The sequence below is a fragment of the Chrysoperla carnea genome, chromosome 1 (assembly GCF_905475395.1).
Source record: "Chrysoperla carnea chromosome 1, inChrCarn1.1, whole genome shotgun sequence".
Lineage (NCBI taxonomy): Eukaryota > Metazoa > Arthropoda > Insecta > Neuroptera > Chrysopidae > Chrysoperla > Chrysoperla carnea.
In genome coordinates, this window is record NC_058337.1 from 86,595,268 (window position 1) to 86,616,497 (window position 21,230).

The window sequence follows — 21,230 nt, forward strand, 5'->3', positions numbered from 1 at the left end:
TTCAATCCGTCCCTTCTTTTCTTTTGTTCATGATATACATATCCTTATCTACACTAGTGTCATTATAACCTCTTTATTTAATGCTATTTTGTGGACACTTTTTGATTCAAACAGCCATATGAGATTGTATTCTTTATCTCTACATTCCACAATTTATTGTCTATTTCACATTAGCATAAAGATGGCGAACGATCTTACCTACATATATAGAGCTTTAGTATGTATATATCATAGAGATATGAATATATGAATATAATATTCTATGGTTAATATATGAACTATGTGTAGAATATTATATATAGATAACGCGAGGGATATGCCAGCCTCAAGCCTGTAAGTGGATGCGATATGATGAATAATAGAGAAGACTGCCAGTTAGTTCCTATGTGTCCTAGTCATAGTCATATGTCATAATCATATGATGCATAGAGATTTTGTGTAATGTAAACATTATCTAGCCAATGATATTAAGATTAGACAAGGTCACATAGGAACTAACTGGCAGTCAATAAATCGTGCTCACAAAAGATCCTAGTGAGGTGGTATTTCAACTTCTAAAAAAACCCAAGAAGTTTTCACTAGCTATGGAAAATCATTATTGCACCTGCAGAATGTTCATGAGCTTTTAACAAGAAGTATTCATGGAATGCTGCTAAAAACTCACTTATTTTTCCTGAATGCCACAAAATACGTGATGAAGTTTTGGGGAACTTCATTTCCTTACGGCTTCACATTCTTGCTATAAAAGATATATAACGGTGCAACCAGAGACCCAAAATCTTGTTGTTTTTAGTTCTCGAAGTACATATATATGCGTTCTTACTTCTACAAAGAGTGTTCGCAAATAAATTGTTTAGATTTTTGCAATCATATTATTATATTATAACAACCTGTTTTTTAAATTACATTAATAATTTACTTGTTCTCATAGTATTAAGAATTCTTTAGATATCTATAAAAAATAATAAAAATATTTACGGGAGATATCGGAGTTTGCATGAAAGCACTTTAATCGACAGTTAATATGTCAAACGATGGACACATTTCCCATCATGCATTGCAGGATCAGAATACATGCATTGCAGGATCAGAATACCTCTTTTTGTATTATCTTACATTGTCCATTCGTTCAACATTACGTTCGGACTCCTTGTATATCTATACTTCGTGATTTATACCCTCTTCAACCCACTTTAACCGCCATTAAAATGACACCTATTTGGAGTCGTGAATATTACACCGCGTCAAAAAAATTAGAATTATAAACCTTTTCACAAAATATAATTTTTGTGTGTAATAAAGTTGAAATAATTTGTGTATCTTTTATGATTAGTGTGTAAATAATCATTTGGATAACATGGAAGATAACATTAAAATTGAAAAAGAATTAAATATAGAATTAGTAACAGTTAAAGAAGAAATATTTGAAGATAATGACCCAATGATACCAGAATTAGTAATTAAAGAAGAAATACTTGAAGAAAGTGACACAAAGATAAAAGAAGAAATACTTGAAGAAAATGTTCTAAACGAATATGAAAGAAGTCATTTTAATGAAGACTTTTCGACGGTCAAACACGACAATATTAAACTTGAAAATACAGGAATAATAAAGGATGAAATATTAGATGAAAATGATTTGGAAGATCAACAAATTCTCGCTAAAGAAGAACTTTATAAATGTAATGTTTGCGGTAAAACATTTACACAGCAAACTAGTTTCATTCGACATAATCTAATATTTCATCATAGTGTACAAAGACCATTTTCCTGTGAAGCTTGTGATATGGGATTTTTTCGTGAAAGTGATTTTATTCGACATAAACAAATTCATATTGAAGAAAAGCCTTTTTCTTGTGAATTATGTGATAAAACCTTTAATCACCACGGAAATTTAATTGCACATATACGAACTCACACCGGAGAAAAACCATTTTCATGTGAAATTTGTGGTAAAAAATTTGCTCGAAATTCTCATGTGACTATACACAGGCGAACCCATACAGGAGAAAGACCGTTTTCATGTGAATTTTGTGATAAAACATTTACTCGACATAACAGTTTAAATGAACATAAACGAATGCATACAGGTGAAGGACTATTTCCATGTGATGTTTGCAATAAAAAATATACTCTGAAAAAGAGTTTAATTCGACATCAAATAATTCACACGGGGGAAAAGCCTTTCTCATGTGATATTTGTGATAGAATATTCGCTCGGAAATATGATTTATTTAAACATCAAGTAACTCATAATAGAGAGCAAAAATTTGAATGTGATGTTTGTGGTAAAACATTTACGCGACAAACCAGTTTAAATATACATAAAAGAACCCACACTGGAGAAGGACTTTTTCAATGTGATGTTTGTGATAAAACATTCACTCGGAAATACGATTTAATAAAACATAAAATCATTCATACTGGAGAAAAACCTTTTTCATGCGATGTTTGTGATAAAAAATTTGCTCGAAATGATGATTTGATTAAACATAGAGTCATTCACACCGGAGAAAAATCTTTTTCATGTGAACATTGTGATAAAACATTTACTTGGAGAAATCAATTGACTCGACATAAACTCATTCATAGTGGGGAGAAAGATGTATTATATTAAGTTGGTGATTTTTACGAAACATTTACGAAAAAATCATTTATATAATAATATTACTTATAATTTTTAAATTTATGAAATTATTTTTTAAGCTGTGATGTTGATAAAGGGATCTGTACAAAACCAATGTAAAAAATATTGTCAATTAGCCTGTTACTTTTTTATAAGATATCTATGCCGTTCTGAATAAAAGAAATTATTAGCCCAACGGAAAATAATAACACGTATTCGAATTATTCAAATTTCGAGCAACGATATTTAGTACATTTTAAATGAGCACAATCTAATTTATCTAGATCTATCTCTATTTTAGAACAGGAGCGTATTTCAAAATATATTGTGGTACTTGAAACTCGAGTAACTAGAAAATGTTTCATAGACTATCATTTTATAAAGAATTATCAGATGATTATTTTTACATTGGTTTTGTGCAGAGCCTTTTGCTACCTCTGTTCTGAACCCAATGAATACAACAAATTGTGCATTGTAAAATAAAAACCAACGACCCCTCCCCCTCCTAGATTTTCTTGAATCATAGCTAAGAAACAAAACAATCAGATACAAAGATAGGCACTTTCAACTTATATGGGTGAATAAACAAATTTTTTTTTCTGTATTATGCGAGGTGCCTAAAAGGTCTGTACAATTAGTACAGACTTTTTGTTCAACAAATTCCAAAATAAAACTTAACAAAGAAATGATAAACAAATTTAATGATAAAATTGTTTAAAATTTAGAAAAAATGAAAACGTTATCGCGAAATTTTATACTGTATAAAATAACCATTATTCGTTTATATTTATTTTAGGTGAAATATGTACAAATATATATAATAAAATATCGTTTTTAACAATTTTTCTGATTTAATTATTATTATTCAATATCATACCTACATTCATCTTTTATCCTTTGCATCCATTTCAGGAATATCAAATAGAACCTACATTTTTAACGATATTACTACAATTATTCATTTATAGGTAAGTTTATTGAAAAAAGGTGAGTAAAAATAAATACATAATGGGTCAGTTTAATGAAAAAAGTCAGTAAAACAAAAATACATACTAAATTTAAGAAAACAAGTTTATTCAAAAAAGATGAGTAAAAGGTATATATATTATATTATTGAGAAGTATAATATGTCAAAGGTGGTGTGGTGGCTATCCCAGTCGTCTCCGGTTACAGAGTACCCTGGTTCGTATCTAGCATTGTCCCGATTGATTTTTTTTAAATAAGTAATTATGCCGAGAGAAAGTCGTTTATTTAGAAAATTGTTATGAGAACCAAAAGCGACAAAGTATAAGAGAGCGAGGTATATTTTATGTTATTTTAATTCCCACCCCTTGACAGAAGAGTGATTTATGACATAAGTAGGAAAATGGGATTAACATTTTTTATTTTTTTAAATAAGATGTTCTCCTATTACAAAATCTTATAAAATTTCATTTAACAAGAATAAATTTTAGCATGACAACAAAAAAAAATCAAGCAAAATAAGAAGTATTTTTTTAATATTTTGTAATAGGCGAATATGTTATAAAAAAGTGGGATAAAGTTATAACATGTTCTCCTGTTACAAAATTTCAAATTTTAGTCTTAACGAGAATTTTTTTAATTTTATAAATAAAAATTTGTTTATATTTTGTAATAGGAGAATATGAGTGAGATAAACTATATGACATGTTCTGTTATTTATTTATTTCTAATAATATAACCAAGCCATTTTAGCTCCGCGATCTTAGCACCTCATGTGCGGAATTTCGATTGACCAATTATACCATCTGAAAGGTCAGAAATTGGTCATAAGAGGTCAGTTGGTCTCATTAATTGGTCAGCATCAGAAAATTTTTTATTAAAGATTAAAGTTTTTCAAGGTCAATTAATAAGTTTAGCACCTCATTCGCAGAAAAAATAAAAAACTCCACCTATGCGCGATCCGGAAGCATTCGCTGATAATTGGTCAGCTAATATAAATAATTGGTCAGTTTAATTTAATATTAAAAAAAATTAAAAAAGTTGTCTCTGTCGTAACGCGCATGCTTTGAGCCGGATGGTTTTATCAGGGCAGTGAGTACTTACGCACAGCTCTTCACTATAAACCAGACAGAGTAGGGGAAATATTTTTTTTTATAATTTTTTTTTTTTATATGTACTACTATCAAATATACATGTATATTTGATAGTAGTACATATCAAAAAAAAAATGGATAAAATTTTTACTTTTAAAAAAATGAATTTTTCCTTTTATTTAAATTTTTCACTCTTTTTATACCATGTATATATGAAATATACATAGTATATTAAGTTTAGTCCCAAGTTTGTAACGCTTAAAAATAATGATGTTAGTATAAAAATTTTGTCATAGGTGTTCATAAAATCACCTAATTAGTCCATTTCCGGTTGTCCGTCCGTCCATCCGTCCGTCTGTGGACACGATAACTCAAAAACGAAAAAAGATATCGAGCTGAAATTTTTACAGCGTACTCAGGACGTAAAAAGTGAGGTCAAGTTCGTAAATGAGCATCATAGGTGAATTGGGCACTGTTTACTAGTGAGGGCGCCAATTAGGCGGAAATTTTATAATAGGTACTATACTTGATTATCAGTTATGTATGTGTCACATGTTTGTATGTGTAATGTGATAAATAAATCAACACTGACTATGCATGGTATTTCAACAATTAACTCAGTCAATTGTTTGTTTTCACTTGTATTATATATATTTGTACATATGTCACCTATAAAAAATTTGAATGAATAATAATAATGGTTATTTTATATAGTAAACAAGTGAAAACAAACAATTGACTGAGTTAATTGTTGAAATACCATGTATAGGCAGTGTTGATAACTCTGTCACATTTCACATACATACATATCTGACATATTTAACTGATATTCTCATATAATGCGCAAGTGTTGATGCGTAATCGTTTGTTTTTTTTTGACGTCATGTAAATAACAAAAGATATTCACTTTGATATTCCTATATTAATTACATACTATAAAATTTGTACCTAATTAACGCCCTCGTGGGTAAACAGTGATGGTTACAAAAAAATGTTTCAAACAAAAGTTATTTATTTTTTTGTAAGGAACATTTTTTACATTTAAACTTTTATTCTATCTCTAACGGTTTACAAGATGGGTACTACGGACCCATGACCCAATTGACCCATGTTGCTCATTTACGAACTTGACCTCACTTTTTACGTCCTAAGCACGCTGTAAAAATTTCAGCTTGATATCTCTTTTCGTTTTTGAGTCATCGTGACCACAGACGGACGGACGGACAACCGGAAATGGATTAATTAGGTGATTTTATGAACACCTATACCAATTTTTTTTTGTAGCATCAATATTTTTAGGCGTTACAAACTTGGGACTAAACTTATAATACTATGTATATTTCATATATACATGGTATAAAAATCAATTTTCGGGATAACGTTTTCAAATTAATATAAATAAATAAATATCGTTATATATTTTAAATTTTGTTTTATTTTATTCTATCCCATTTTTCCTTTCAGAACAAAATTATTAATTAACTAATTAATTTTTTTTTAGTAAAGGTACAAACAAATTCTTATAAAATATAGGTGAGATAAAGAAGTTGGATTGTAAATACGTAATATTCTTTTTGGATTTTCATTTTATTTTTGTGTGGTATTTGGTTTGTAAAAAAAAAGTTAATGCAAAAAAATTTTTTTAAGATGAAATTAATTATATGGAATTATGTGCAAGTAATTCGTAAATAGTTTTTAAGTATTTTGATTTCATTTAAATAAAGTTGAAAACTCAAACCCTGTTTTTATTTTATTTTTCCCCATCTCTCTGTAGCTACACAATATTATTTCAGTTAAAAATAGGTGAGTATTTCGAACTTCACGATAGGTAAGTATTTCAAACTTCGTTTGCCATTTTTTTTTGTAATAATACTACTCAAAATTTTCCGAAAATGAGTTTTACTTTTTGTTATAATTTAAGAAAGTCGAAAATATGAATATAATTATTTATTAATACGAATAACAGAGCCCTAATGGTATAATGGTTAGCGTATCTGACTTCGAATAAATAGTCCCTTGGTTCGAAACTAGGTGAGGTCATATATTAAAAAAAAGTTCATTAAATCTTTTAAGCAAAATCTGATTTTTATTTTCATTTTTTTTCAAATTTCCACCACAGCAGTTTGCCTAGTAAATGATGAAAAAATTAGTTTTTTTTCGTTCAAAAACTTCAATTTTTTTCACATTTCTACTAGGAGAACATCAAGGACGGACGGAATAAGTAGTACCTGATAGCAAGGTAATTGTTGTCACCTCGTAAGTCAGAAAGTTAATGGTCTGCACACCCGTGTTTGGTGAGTGTGACCTCTAGTGGGCAGACCAATAACTTTCTGCCAAAATAAAATTTTAGACTTTCGGGGTGAAAACACTTACTCACCTTTCTCCTTATCAGGAACTACTAATTCCCACTTATGTTCTCCTAGTACAAATGTTGAAAAAATTGAAAATTTTTTCGAAATTATATTATTTTTTGAATATAAAATTAAACTGACCAATTATCAGCGAATGCTTCCCGATCGCGCATAGGTGGAGTTTTTTCAATCTTTAATAAAAAATTTTCTGATGCTGACCAATTAATGAGACCAACTGACCTTTTATGACCAATTTCTGACCTTTCAGATTAGTACAAGATCCGAATTAGGGTCGACCTTCACCCATCTGTTTACCGAATGAAAGTTATTTTTTATGAAATGTAAAATATTAACAAATATTCCTGTAACGGGTTGCCTTAAAAAATATGGTCCAGACCATTTTTAATATAAATATCAAAACTTGGAAAGCTTGTAAACATTATTTTTGACCAATATTTTGTGGCCAATCATATGCCACCGTAATTGTAACAAAATTATCTTTATTTAGATATACGAGTCAATGAATTAACAGATGCACGTAATTACTATTTTCAACTTGTATAAATGCGATAATAGTGAACGAAAAAAGGCAAACAACATAGCTGCTGCATATTCTTTATGGCTTTTACTTTCGAGTAGATCAAAATTCGTAAGATATGCAAGTCAGTGAAAAATTTCTAAAAATTTTACTCTTGATATTTTCACTAAAAGTAGTCTGGACCACATTTTTATAGGCAACCCATTGCAGGGATATTTGTTAACATTTTATATTTCATAAAAAATAACTTTCATCCGGTAAACAGATGGGTGAAGGTCGATCCTAATTGGGATCTTAGACTAGATGGTATATAATTGGTCAATCGAAATTCCGCACATGAGGTGCTAAAATCGCGGAGCTAGCCATTTTTGTACACATTTTTAATATTTTGTACCAGGAGAACATGATTTTAAGGAGTGTGATATATTTATGATTATTTAAATTCCCACCCCCTGAAAGAATAGTGATTTATGGCATATGTATAACTGACGTTATTTATAGCAAGAGGGCGGGTTATATAGATAATTTAAACTATAAAAATAGTGGAAAAATTTAAACATCAAGAAAAATTCATTTAATTTAAAAGTGAAAATATTAATTCACACCAGGATACGAGCTTGCGTACCTTGGTTTCAGAGCTAAGTGCTATATCCACACAGCCACTCGGCTTATTTCTAAAAATATAATTAACTTAATACTTACCTTCTGAAAGAAAAACTAGAATAGAAAATTTAAAAAATAAAACAAAATCTAAAATTTATAACGATTTTTATTTATTTACAAAAAAAAATTTTTTAATGAAAAATCATATTGTACATTTTCATAAAACAAATTAACAGAGATTTTTCTTTTCTTATTAAAGTTATTATATAAAATAAGTAAAACATACATCTTTTTAATAGAATAATAATAATAATAATAAAGGGTGTCCCAAGATTAACGTCTGATTCTAACTTCTGACGTTAATTTTGGAACACTTCTTTATAAAGCACAATATATACTTTCTTATAAATACTACTAACTAAACCATAGAGATATGAAGATAGCGAACGCTAGCCTGTAAGTGGATGCGATATGTGAAGCGAGAGAGAAGACTGCCAGTAAGTTCCTCTGTATCCTTGTCTAATACATATACTTATACTTACTAATACAAATAATAATAATAATAAGTATATACGTACATATGATTATGACAAGGACACAGGGAAACTCACTGACAGTCTTCTCTCCCATTCATCATTACGCCTCCACTTACATGCTAGCAGAGTCCTCGCGTTCTCTATGTATAATTAATATTCTATGAATAAAACAGGTAATGCATAATAGGTTAATTATTAATTATTATGATGTTACAAACTTACAAATTAATTTTTGGTTTTCTTTTTTTAATATTATGGATGTGTTCCGTAATATTCACCAGCAAACTGGCCGTCAGAAATCGATGCCATATTTTACTGGTATACTACGTCATATTGTACTGGTATACTACGCTATATTGTACCGGTAAAACGGACAGCACAGTGTACGTGTGTTCACTGGGTGTTTATGCAAAAAATTTATTTATTTATTGTTCATTAAGAAAGAATAATGGCGTCTGAAAAAGACTTACTCGTAATTGACGAATACAATATATATATTTAAGTATACAAGAATATATATTTAAGAATATAATATAAGAATATATGCATGCATGCATGTATATAAAAATATATACATGCACTGGCCAGTATATTTCGAAACGATTCACCAGTATGGCGTCGGTTTATGTCGTCATCAGCTTTGGCCAGTATTCTGGTGAATATTACGGAACACACCCTATATTTTTAAAACATTTTAATTATTTGTTATTATGTTAGCTCCCCATAATATTGATTCCCACTTTTTTCTCTTTATTCAATGTATATTAAGGAGTTAACCCGAACAAAAATTTGTGGACGGCCAAATTACGTTAGCTGTTCCTTACCTTTACATTCCACACTACCAGCTTAAAATCATATCTAGAAGACAGATTTTGGGTTGGCAATGCTTATCATAACATAATATTATTTGACAGAATCCAAGTTATTTTATGTCAACAAATTATTTCGACAGAAAACGTAAATTGAAATATTAATTTACGAACAATAAATTTATAATACCATATTGTAGCAGATAAAGTTTTTCAATTTGTGTAAAATAAATTTCATTAGCAAAGCATTGGAAATATATTGATATGTCTGACGAATCTTGGAGAACACATGCCTTTCGGCAGAGTATTGTTGCAAAAATGTGAGTGTTTTATATTATTCAAGTTCAACCTTCGGGTAATGACGTGGTTTTCACCACTAGGTAAAGAAAATTAATTTCTTGATTCACATCCGAAGAATAACTTATTGGTTATTAATCAGGCTATAAATATTTTGGCTTGGAAAAATCTGCATGTCAGTACTCAAAGGTTGACTCTATTTCTCAACAGTTTTAAGATAATTTTAAGCTAAACAATATTATTTCTATTCGATATTTTAGTGATGAAGCTATTAAACAATCCGGAACTCCGACTACTAAGAACAGTGTAGAAATGGAGAATCATGTTTTCATGAAGGCAAAGTCTAAAGAAGAATATCTAAGTTTAGTAGCTCGACTTATTTTGCATGTTAGAGAAATGAGTAAGTTTTTATATTATTGTAGATTTTTTAAAATTATTTTATTACATAACAATAATATTTATTTGTTAATATTTTTGACATAGATATATTATACTATAGATAGATATTTACATAGACATTCAGTTGATTAGTGAACAATTTGAAAATAGGAAATTGGGATCACAAATTACATAAGTACTAGATATTCAGCATAATATCATCATGTTAATCCATTCTATTTTCATAAAAATGTTTGTGTTTTTAAAGGAAACACTAAAAATTTTGCTATTAATAATAACTCTAGCAAAACTAAAATACACAAAAAGAAATACCAACTGCAATAAAACAAGTGTAATATCAATTATAACTTTTTTTTGAATTATTTTTACGAAAAATCCAACAGTTCGCGAAGATTTGTCGACTGTACCTCCGAAGAGGGATTTTAATATCTAATAATAAGAGGGAAATATGTTCTTTATAAAATATACTTCTCTCGGCATACGAATCAAAATTGAAGTTTTCCACGATTGCAATATTTTGCTTACTTTTTACATGGAAGAAAAACAGCTAGGAATAGGATTCACGCCAGCACTATTGTCTTATGATGAAATGGCTTATAAAGCATTTTCTTTGGATTGTTACCAAAAATGAATTTAATATTTGAAAAAAATAATAACGCACAACCCTCTTGATACATAATTTAATTTACAGATTCAAAAAAAGGAGCTGGTATGAATACGGGTGGTACTAATCAAGGCGGACCAGGAATGCCTGATCCAATAAATGCGTTACAAAATCTTGCTAGTCAAGGTACTAGAAACACTCAAATGATTGGCATGGGTGGTCCACAGGGACCACCTAATATGAATACAAACACTGCTTCGAATCTTCTCCAAACACTAAATAACCGACCTGGCCAAGGAAATATGGGTGGTATGCAAAATATGGGAAATAAAATGCCTGGTATGCAAATGGGTCAGAACCAAGGCCCTATGGGTAACATGATGCCGGGACAAATGTCGAATCAACTACAAGGTCCATTAACCAATCAATTACAGGGTCAAGTGCAAGGGCAGGTTATTGGCAATCAAATGACCGGACAGATGGGTCAAATGTCTGGGCAAATTACAAACCAAATGGCCGGTCAAATGCCTGGTATGCCGTCACAGTTAGTAAACCAAATGCCAAATCATATTATTACTCAAATGCCTCATTGCCACCTACCGAATAATGTGAATTTTTCTGGGCCAAGAACTGTAACACCCAGTGGTTCATATATGCGACAAAGTCCTACACCTAGTGCTCATTCACCGGCCAGCTTGGGAAGCGCACCTTCTAGCAATCAAATGGTACCATCACCAGCGTTGGTTCCATCACCTAGTTCTCAAATGACAATGATGAGTGGACCTCAACGGTCTGTTGGTATGGCGCCTTCACCAGGTAGTTCGTTAAATACACCGGGGCAGGCTGCACCAACTCCTAGCCCTCTGGGAATGCAAGAAGATCAAGCTTACCGCGATAAAGTACGACAGCTTAGTAAATATATTGAACCATTACGAAAAATGATTGCTAGAATGGGAAATGACGGTGAGCGTACGTGTTTTCATTGTTTTTATTTATTTTTTTTACTTCATTAATTTTATAAATACCAATAAAATTTAAACGGGAAGACGCTTGGATTTTTGGGAAATTTCTAATATTATAATTATTTTTTAAGATATTTTTTACGCCAATTTAGTTAAACACTAATTTTTTTTCATCAATATGTTACGTCTAATTCGAAACTATATCCAACAAGGATAAAGTTCCAGAAAAGAAGTTTTTCACATTCTCTTTCATCTGACCTTAATAAAATTATGTGCTTTCATTTGCTTCTGTGAATCTCTTATCATTTGTGATTATTAATCTAAATACATGCGACTTCCCTTATTCAACAGAGCTCCAATTCGATTGAAATTGTTATAAATTAAATTAATTTTTTTTTTTTTGGAGCTACAAAGAATATATTTAATTTTTTGATATTTTAAAATTTTGAAGTTTTATTTTTAATAATTTGGTCTATCGTCAATCTCATAAAAAATTTCCAAAAATTTTATAGATGTTGAAAAGTTAAGTAAAATGAAAAAATTGTTAGAAGTTTTATCAAATCCTACAAAAAGAATGCCTTTAGAAACGTTATTAAAATGTGAAGTGGTATTAGAAAAAATGGATTTGAAACGTGGTGAAAGTGGTTCTAGCACTGGAACTACCTCTACAAATACTCAACTGGCGGCACTGAAGGAACATTATATATTTAATCCATTGTTAGAAGCAATTAGTAACAGTTTACAAAGTACAGTTTTCAATCATACGTTACAAAGAACTTTTGGACCAAGTACAGAAGCTTTAAATGGACCAGAAATTAAGTAAGTATTACAATATTCTGACATGTATTTTCCAGGGTAAATTATAGGCAAATACCTGATTTACAAATACAATTCAACCACCTAAATTATCCGAAACATTCATTGAGCACAACAATATTTTAGTTATTTGAAATTTTTAGTGCTTCGTAAAGTATCTAGTTTAAAATACGTTTGGTTTCTTTTTGTTGTTTTTTATAACAATTACCAAAAATATTTCCATTTTACTAATAAGGGACTTGTTCAGCAGAAAAACTGGTTTAATGTTTTTTTTATATGTTTTATAAAAAAAGTGAACGCACTAATTTTCTACTAAAAAAGCGTGTATTAAACCACCTATTTTTGCTTGAGTAAGTTCATTAAAAGTGAAATTCTAAATTTTGTATCTAGACGTCTCTTTTCTACAACCTATTAATTTGGCCCATTATAAAGGCTCATCGAAAAAAAATATTGAAATGTGAAGGAATTCACCCCATTAATTTTTAAGGGAATGTAACATATTTCCGGATTTTCTGTAAATATAATATGAGTTACTAAAGTTGAAAGTTCCCATGAGGATTTTTTATAGAAATTGAGACTTTTTTTTGCTGTTTATATTCCAAGCAAAAATAAATTTGGTAAGGAGCGAAAATAGGTAGGTAAAAACAAGAATATCCAAAAATTTAAGAATTTATTATTGCATTTAATATTTAAATAAGAATATCAAAGTTTAATATTCCGTGAAGTATAAAAATTTTAATAGATGCTATAAACCCAGTTTTATCCCGTTCCAAATTTGTACTGCTTAGAATATCTTGTAAAGATATAAGTAACAAATATTACATATTTAAAATTTAAAGTCAATAGGGATGATATAGGGACTGTCTTATCTCCCTGCCTTGAAGGAAGATACCCAAAAAAATAAAAAAAAATAAAAAAATTATTGTCAGCCTCTACTCTTTTCCACTCAGTCCCATATGAAAAAAATCATGCCTCACCATTAATTAAACGTACAGTAAATATGCTAACCGTCAATAAAACCACATCTCGCCTGCTTCCAGAAGCTTTTCTTTTTATCACAGTCGACGTTTTATCAATTTTATGAATTTTGTAGAACGTTCAACTTCCTACAAAAATATGTGTTGAGATTTGCTGTACGTTCAATAAATGGCAAGATAGGAATTTTTTCATAATAGATTGAGGTAAAAATGAAAACTTTGATGAGGCGGGTCGAGTCGCCTTCTTATCAATATTAATATCTCATATTAGAAGATAATTTTCTAGAGGTGAAAAGCAACCATTTTTTTGGTATCGAAAGTAAAAGTAAACAGTCGATTGTTTTGATTAACCCAAGTGTTGATGCAGATGTACCTCTTGAATGTAATCCTGGCGACGCCCATTTATTTAAAAAGAAAGCAAAGGGTTAAACCGATCACATTTCAATCTAACAAGATGGGTTTTCTTATATTTCAAAGATTTGTCTTTTTTAAAATATTGAAATCAAATGTCTTCCGCTTTAATTTTTTTTGTGCATTATATTTTATTTATTTATTTTTATATTAGAGGGCTTCCAGCACCATTGAAACGTAAACGTGTTGAAGAACCAACCAGTGATATACCAGACGTATTACAAGGTGAAATAGCACGTTTAGATGCCAGATTTAAAGTATCTTTAGATCCAATTCAACAACCTCGTTCACGTACCGTACAATTAATATGTTGGCTGGATGATCGTCATTTGCCTTGTGTACCACCTGTATCATTATCAGTACCCGAAGATTATCCAAAAAGCCCACCAAATTGTTCAATGGCTGAAAATGAATACAACGCTACACCATTTTTAACATTAGTTCAAAAGGCACTGTTGACACGTATTGGAAAGTTACCTAAACGATTTTCTGTATCACAATTATTAAATACTTGGGAAATGAGTGTTCGTCAAGCTTGCGCACCGACACAAGTACCAGTATCATCAGCAACTGTTCTTATGGGACTTTAAAAAGATTAAAAAATAATAATGCGATTTTAAGTGGGCGATTATAGTTATAAAAATGATAAAAATATTCTCTGAGATTGAATTCTGAAGATTTGATTCTTTATTGATATTTCCGAACAGTATTTCTGCATTTTTCGCATAATTATGGGATTTAAAACAGTGAAGAAATTTTTGCTATAATAATAAAATAATCAAAAAAGTTATGAGACCATTCGCCACCCTGCCGAAATGGCTTGATCAATGAAATAGACGGATATCACAGAACATCTGAGGTATCAGTCAAACGCCGAGAGAAATATTTAGCTTATGTTACAACATATTAATTATGAAAACTGAACTTCTTAATTGCGTCATCGAATAAAAATGGAGAAAAATTATTAAATAATTCGAATGTAATAACAAATAATTCAAAACTATTAACCACTAAAATTATTACGAATACTTAATGACTTTATTAATTACACTGACTAAAATTTTTTCTTTTTGTTTCTCGTTTTCGGCGGCACTGAGATATTTATTAATATAATTTTTTATAAATAATTTAATAAAAGATATTCTGGAAAAATTTAATAATTGTTTATTTTTTATTATACCCTTTTGAAATATTTCAAAATTTTATAGGATTTCATTTTCTATGAGGTGGGACCATAGAGATAATATCATAGAGCAGAGAAAGAGGCAGAACTGATGGATGTTTTTCTCTCGCAGCCAATAATAATTGCAAATTCAATCAAGCGCACGCGCTACTACACATGTTTTGTATATATATACTAATAGGGTTATGGCTGGGATTATAGCACGTATAAAGGAGACGGAGGCAGCTGTACGCGCCTATCTTATCTAGTCTATCCCTACTGCGATCAACCGTTTAGGCGGTGACTTTGCAGTTCTATGATATTACCTCTATAGATGAGAGTATTTTTTTACTCATACGGTATAAATAGCTATATGCCCATGGTGCGTGTCCATCATACAAACGATAATTTGAGCGCAGAGAGTATGGTATTTGTCGTTACACGAAGAGAAAAATAATTTTGTATTTTCTAATACAGTAGCCACACATTTAATCGTTGCACAATTTTCATTAACTTTTTATTTCACAATTGTTACCCGTTCTATTCTTGGGATTAGTCTCTTTCTTTGGTTATTCCCCTTGATCCTGGTTGACCTCCATTAAGGCGTTCTTCTTCAGAGGTCGTTTCGCTCCCATAAAATAATTTCTTAAAGAACCTTCTTGCTGTTCCCATTCGACACTAATGAAAATTCAAGGGTACCTAAATTTATAAAAATACAAACCAGAGACTGGTCTAGATCGGCCTCTGCTATAAATAGAAAAACAACGGGTAATAAATTTTAAAGATAGACCATCCTGGAAATGAATGTTATTTTGCTTCCTATTCAAATGAACCGAATTTCAATCGGATATTTAGTTTCCGATTCAATCATTTTTAATTTTCTCTTCATTTAGATTCAATTTTTGTATGGGTTTTTAGAATAAGATTAATTTGGAAACTGAATTTCTAATTCATTCAGATTAATTTGAGATTCATTTGAATATATATCAATCGAATTGTTTTACTAAAGGAACTACTGGTGACTACATGCAAAAGAAAATAATAAATACTTTTCAATACTTTATTTACGTAAACGTTTAAGATTTTTTAGATAAAAATAAAAAATTGTAAATAATATTAAATTTTTTTGGAGACATTAATTTGTATTAGAAAATCGTTTTTATTTTTAATAAATTCATTTTAAATAATTTTAGTTAAAGCTACATTTTTCATAGTTTAAAAACTTTGATTGAATGGTCACGATGGATTAATAATATAAATTTAGGGCCCTTTTCGAATGTAGTTATAATTACATTGTTTTTCAAAATATTCAAAAGCACCTATCACACAAAGACCTATCGTGATCGTGCAACCAAAATATTAACGTCCTAATTTTTTTTTATTACATTCGATGTTAATTAGCATTAGCACAAATCGAATATTAATGAATTAATACAACATTATTACTTTGAAAAAATCATGGTGACAACAATCGTTTTAAAAATAGAGTAGTTGATTAATTATACTTGACTACAAAAATTTATCTAAAACAAGAGTTTACGGTAGTCAAGCAAGTCTTCTTTATAGTAGCGATTAAAACGCCCTAATGCCTAGAGCAATTGTTTAATATAATCATTACCAATATACAAAAAACGAATACCTTTTGCTGAGCATCAGATAAAAACATATTTGCATTTGTTTAGTTAACTTCTTATTAGCATAGATGGTAAACGGGAAATATAGGATCCAATATCCATTAACATTAGTGTCAGAACTTCAAATTTGAAAACAGACACAAAACATTTTTGTATATATCATTAAAATTTCTTTTTTATTTGAAAGATTATTTCATGCCATTTTGTGTGATGTACCAGGTAACGCATTTAAAAAAATCAAGCTAACAAGTTCTTCAAAAAAGGGTTTCTGGAACAAATTTCTACCTTTTGAAAGAGGACATCTCGCATAGAGCCGTTAATTTAACTTGCAAGATCGTTAAAAAAAATCAAGTTATGCTTCGAACTGATAAGAGATACAGGAAAATTTTATTTAGAAAGTTATTCTTTATAAAATAACAAAAAACTTTTGTTGGAAACATTTTTTCGTAGACATAATACTGCAGAAATCAAAAACAAAAATCTATCTAGTCTCATATAAAAGTGTGTTCGATGCGTTCAATTTTAGATAATAGAAAGAGACAGATCATAATAGATTAAAATGGTTCACCCTGTATATCATACAACTTTGCATGAAATGCTCCTTAAAAAAAGAAATTTTAATGATTGACCATACACAACTTTTTTAATTTTATTAAAAAATTGGGATACTAAGGGATAAAAGTTAAAATTTATGTAAAAATATACTTAAATATTCTGATTTCGAGTCATAAAAGCACATTTTTCTTTTAAAATATTAAAATTAAAAATCATAATTTTTAAATTATATATCACGTGACATAAAAAGCGGGTAAGCCCTGCTGCGATGTCATAGCGGTATGAGTCATAGACCATCAGTTAGTTCAGTGTAGACAGTTGGGTATAATATATACATAGATAATAAGTATTTATAATTATTATAATCAGATATCTATGAATATATCTGTCAAACTTATTTGTGTTATTTCGTATAATGATACCCATATTACGTCATCAAATTGGATACCCGCGTTTTTGACAGTTTAAAAAAGGTTTAAAATTTAATTTAAGTTTTTTGGCAAGAAAGCGTTTTTTATTAGCAAAATCAACATTTTGAAGTACTTTTTCAAAAATAGTGTAATACCATATTATGAATTTTGCACAAACAAAAAGTTCGTTTTTAATTTTATTTTAACAATAAATTTGTATGTTTAATTTCCTAAATAATTTGCAATGGTCAACTACTCTATTACACTTGATTTTATTTTTTTTTTAATATTTTACTCGATCAGAAAATATTAGCTACTTTTCTTAAAGGTTGTCATCCTAGTGCCAGCTTGTTGATTCCTATTTAATTTTTTGCCATTAACAACGAGTGATAAAGGACTTTCCACACGTATTTTCTTAAAATTATACGTTTTATCTTTATAAATAACATGCACTTCTGAATAAAATGGTTCGGGAATGGCAACTAAATCACCAATAATAACACCTTTACCTTCCGCTAAATTATACACCGATACCATTATACATGTTGATTCTTTATCAATTAAACAGAATGTAAATGGTACCGAATCTTCATTTTGAACAGAACATACAACTTTACCACATAATATTACGTTCTTATTAATGCCTGGCTTTAATGATGAAATACTTACTGTTAGCAAATCTTGTATTGATGGTTTATTATCGATTGATTGAATCAATTGTTGTAATTTACGTCCTTTCATTCGTCCATTTGTCGCAACTAATTCATTTACACTTTCTAAATATTTCAGTAAACGTTCTTCTTTAATTTTTGGAAAATCCCAGGTTGGATCTAAAGCTTGAGCTCGACTAAATGAATTTAATGCAGCTAAATACTCTTCCTCATATTTTAACGCTATGCCAACATTATAATGTAAATCTGGATTATTTCGAGCGATAATATCACGTTTAGCTTGATTATACGCTGACATACACATTTTTAATGTTCGTGGATTTTGTGAAATAAGAAAATAATTTGATAAATGTGCATTACCAAGTACAGCCCATGAATTACCATCATTTAGATCTAAATCTAAAGCTTCTTTTGCATATGAAACACCTTTTTGTATATTTTCAATTTGTTGTTCTTTTGTCGTTGCACATTCTTGTCGGTATACCATCGAAAGATTCCGTAATGAGATTTTATTACGTCTTTGTGCTAGAGCACCGTTAAAGCAATTTTTTGCTTCTTTAATATTATCATTCTTCCAATAACATTCACCTAATTCGTTCCATGCATCAACTAATTTTGGATCTAATTTCACAGCTTTCGATAATAAATCTAAGGCATTTTTATCAAAGTCGGCAGTTACGTTTAACGATTTACCTTTTAAATAATAAAACATCGGCTTATCCTCTTTTTGTATAACATCTTGAAATTTATCTAATTCATCCAGTGTATTTTTTAATTGTATATCAATATCATTTTTTCGTTTGCTTGCATCGTCTATCGTGTTTCGTTCAAAATAATGATCACGATAATCATAAAGTTTTTGTACACAATCTTCTAAATTCTTCAAACTGTATTCCTTTTCCGGTAGTGCTTTATCCTCGCTCAGTTCTTCTTTATTAGTGGTCATTGCATATTTTTAGATTGTCTTAAAAAAATATATCTAAAAGAAGAAAAATTTCAGAAATGACGTTTATATTAAAATAAAGATTATTTTACCTTTCAAAAATTCAGAAATTTAATATTTAATTTATTTAATACCTTGTATATACACATAATTATAATATATACAAGATCAAAAGTTTTCTGGTCTTTTATTTTTTGAGTGGGTTTGGCAAATGAAATTAAACAAATAGAAAAAATAATTTGAACAAATGTTATTCAATAATTGTCAATATTTTTTGACAATAAATAAATTTTTTGAAAAAAATTTTATAAAAATTGTTTATAATTAGAAATTTAATACTTGAATAAATGAAAATGAAATTAATATAATAATAAAAAATTAATTTTTACTCTTTTTTTATCACATGTACATCATAGACCGATGTCAACATTTGTCTAATGTTAAGGAGTTTCGAAACTACCAAAATAAGTCACAAATACTCCTCAAAGGTGTTTTTGTATTGATATTTTGATCTCCCTTAATACTTCAAATACTTCAAATTTAAATGAATGTGGTGTCATTTCGAAAACTATTTTTCCCTTGTGACAAAAATAATAAGAAAGTCGAAAATATATATATTGACTTGTTTATAATAACTGAAAGAGGCCATTCATTAATTACGTAAGCATAATTTTGACGATTTTTAAAGCAACACCCCCCTCCTCCAACCCAACCATGCATAAGCTTTCTCGAACCAACTCCTCCCCTATCTTATGTTAGATTCAATCTCGTTTTCCTGAATAATAAAATGTTGTTAGAAAAGGATCAGTTACATTAAAATTGACAGTTTGATGTAAATTAAAGATTTTTACTCATAAAATCTTACGTAAGAATGGGGTTACTGTGTCTTGTAATAATGATATGTACGTATATACTAATTACACAGGTCTGCGACTAAAAAACTGCATAGGATTTTTTTACATTTTCTTATAGATTTTGACCTCTCAAAAACAGGAAAAGTATTCAAAACATTCTATCACATATGGTTTTATAGATATTAGTAACAACATAAACTAGTCTTTAAGTAGTATTATATAGTATTTTATAATAATATTATATTAAACTAGTCTTAAAGTAGTATTATTGCACAATATAAATAAATTAGTTTCGCTTCCAATGGGGTATTCTGTGCATATGAAAGAACACTAACTATAACAATTTGGCCATTATCCTGGAAAGAATCAAATATCAGGACCATTTAGCGATGGTTTGTGGGGACTTCCAAATACTCACGATACTTTTGGGCCAGCAGGCAGGCTATTCTAAATTCCCTTGCTTCTTATGCTTATGGGATAGTAGAGCCAGAGAGCAACATTGGAATAAAAGTGATTGGCCACTCCTAGAAACTTTAAAACCTGGAGGGAAAAATGTTATCAATACTACTTTGGTGCCGCCAGAAAAACTTTGTTGCCACTTCTCCATATCAAATTAGGGTTGATGAAAAAATTTGTAAAATCACTACAAATATCTATGTACAAAATTCCCGAAGCTGTCAGAAGCAAAGTTGAAAGAGGGAGTTTTCACTGGCCCCGACATAAGAAGGCTTTTAACCGACATCCCCTTTGTGGAAAGTATGAATGAAAAGGAAAAAGAAGCTTGGGTATCGTTTAAGGATGTAGTGCGAAAGTTTTTGGAAAATACTAAGGATCCTAACTACAAAACCATTGTTCAACTAGCAGCATACGAAGCTCAAGGTAAGCCTAAAGGTCCATTTTTTACACTCCCACATAAACTATTTTCCTGAAAACCTGGGATCTTACAGTGAAGACCAGGACTGGTTTCACCAGGATGTCCGCGATATCGAGAGACTGTATCAAGGAAGATGGGATG

General features: G+C 29.6%; 3 protein-coding genes across 6 annotated transcripts; 2 read left to right on the plus strand and 1 right to left on the minus strand.

Moving 5' to 3' along the window:
- The first annotated feature begins 1,329 nt into the window (after nt 1-1,329).
- LOC123305669 (gastrula zinc finger protein XlCGF52.1-like) lies at nt 1,330-2,649 on the plus strand. Its single transcript, XM_044887449.1, has one exon. It carries the CDS (start codon nt 1,358-1,360, stop codon nt 2,615-2,617), a length of 1,260 nt encoding a protein of 419 aa, XP_044743384.1. The 5' UTR covers nt 1,330-1,357; the 3' UTR covers nt 2,618-2,649.
- Nucleotides 2,650-9,622: 6,973 nt separating this feature from the next.
- Nucleotides 9,623-15,077, plus strand: LOC123305603 (mediator of RNA polymerase II transcription subunit 15). 3 transcript variants are annotated; one of them, XR_006536846.1, is made up of 6 exons: nt 9,623-9,840; nt 10,078-10,217; nt 10,908-11,789; nt 12,295-12,601; nt 14,141-14,632; nt 14,686-15,077. XR_006536846.1 is itself a non-coding variant. In XM_044887373.1 (5 exons), the coding sequence occupies exons 1-5, from the start codon at nt 9,785-9,787 to the stop codon at nt 14,574-14,576; spliced, it is 1,821 nt and encodes a 606-aa protein (XP_044743308.1). In that variant the 5' UTR covers nt 9,623-9,784; the 3' UTR covers nt 14,577-15,077. The 3 variants fall into 3 exon arrangements, 2 of the variants coding, with proteins under 2 accessions (XP_044743308.1, XP_044743309.1); XM_044887373.1 differs by having other exon boundaries at nt 14,141-15,077; XM_044887374.1 differs by having other exon boundaries at nt 10,908-11,783; nt 14,141-15,077.
- Nucleotides 15,078-15,379: 302 nt separating this feature from the next.
- On the minus strand, nt 15,380-19,484 carry LOC123300252 (tetratricopeptide repeat protein 5-like). 2 transcript variants are annotated; one of them, XM_044882803.1, is made up of 3 exons: nt 19,454-19,484; nt 18,417-19,397; nt 15,380-15,847 (listed from the first exon to the last, which is right to left on the minus strand). In XM_044882803.1, the coding sequence occupies exons 2-3, from the start codon at nt 19,362-19,364 to the stop codon at nt 15,827-15,829; spliced, it is 969 nt and encodes a 322-aa protein (XP_044738738.1). In that variant the 5' UTR covers nt 19,365-19,397; nt 19,454-19,484; the 3' UTR covers nt 15,380-15,826. The 2 variants fall into 2 exon arrangements, with proteins under 2 accessions (XP_044738738.1, XP_044738730.1); XM_044882795.1 differs by lacking the exon at nt 15,380-15,847 and having other exon boundaries at nt 17,855-19,397.
- Between the last annotated feature and the right edge of the window lie 1,746 nt (nt 19,485-21,230).

Coding starts and splice junctions, on each gene's coding strand:
- LOC123305669 (XM_044887449.1), top strand. CDS start 1,358: ATGGAAGATAACATTAAAATTGAAAAAGAATTAAATATAGAATTAGTA.
- LOC123305603 (XM_044887373.1), top strand. CDS start 9,785: ATGTCTGACGAATCTTGGAGAACACATGCCTTTCGGCAGAGTATTGTT. Junction 10,218..10,907: donor TTTGCATGTTAGAGAAATGA/GTAAGTTTTTAT, acceptor TTTAATTTACAG/ATTCAAAAAAAGGAGCTGGT. Junction 12,602..14,140: donor TTAAATGGACCAGAAATTAA/GTAAGTATTACA, acceptor TTTTTATATTAG/AGGGCTTCCAGCACCATTGA.
- LOC123300252 (XM_044882795.1), bottom strand. CDS start 19,364: ATGACCACTAATAAAGAAGAACTGAGCGAGGATAAAGCACTACCGGAA.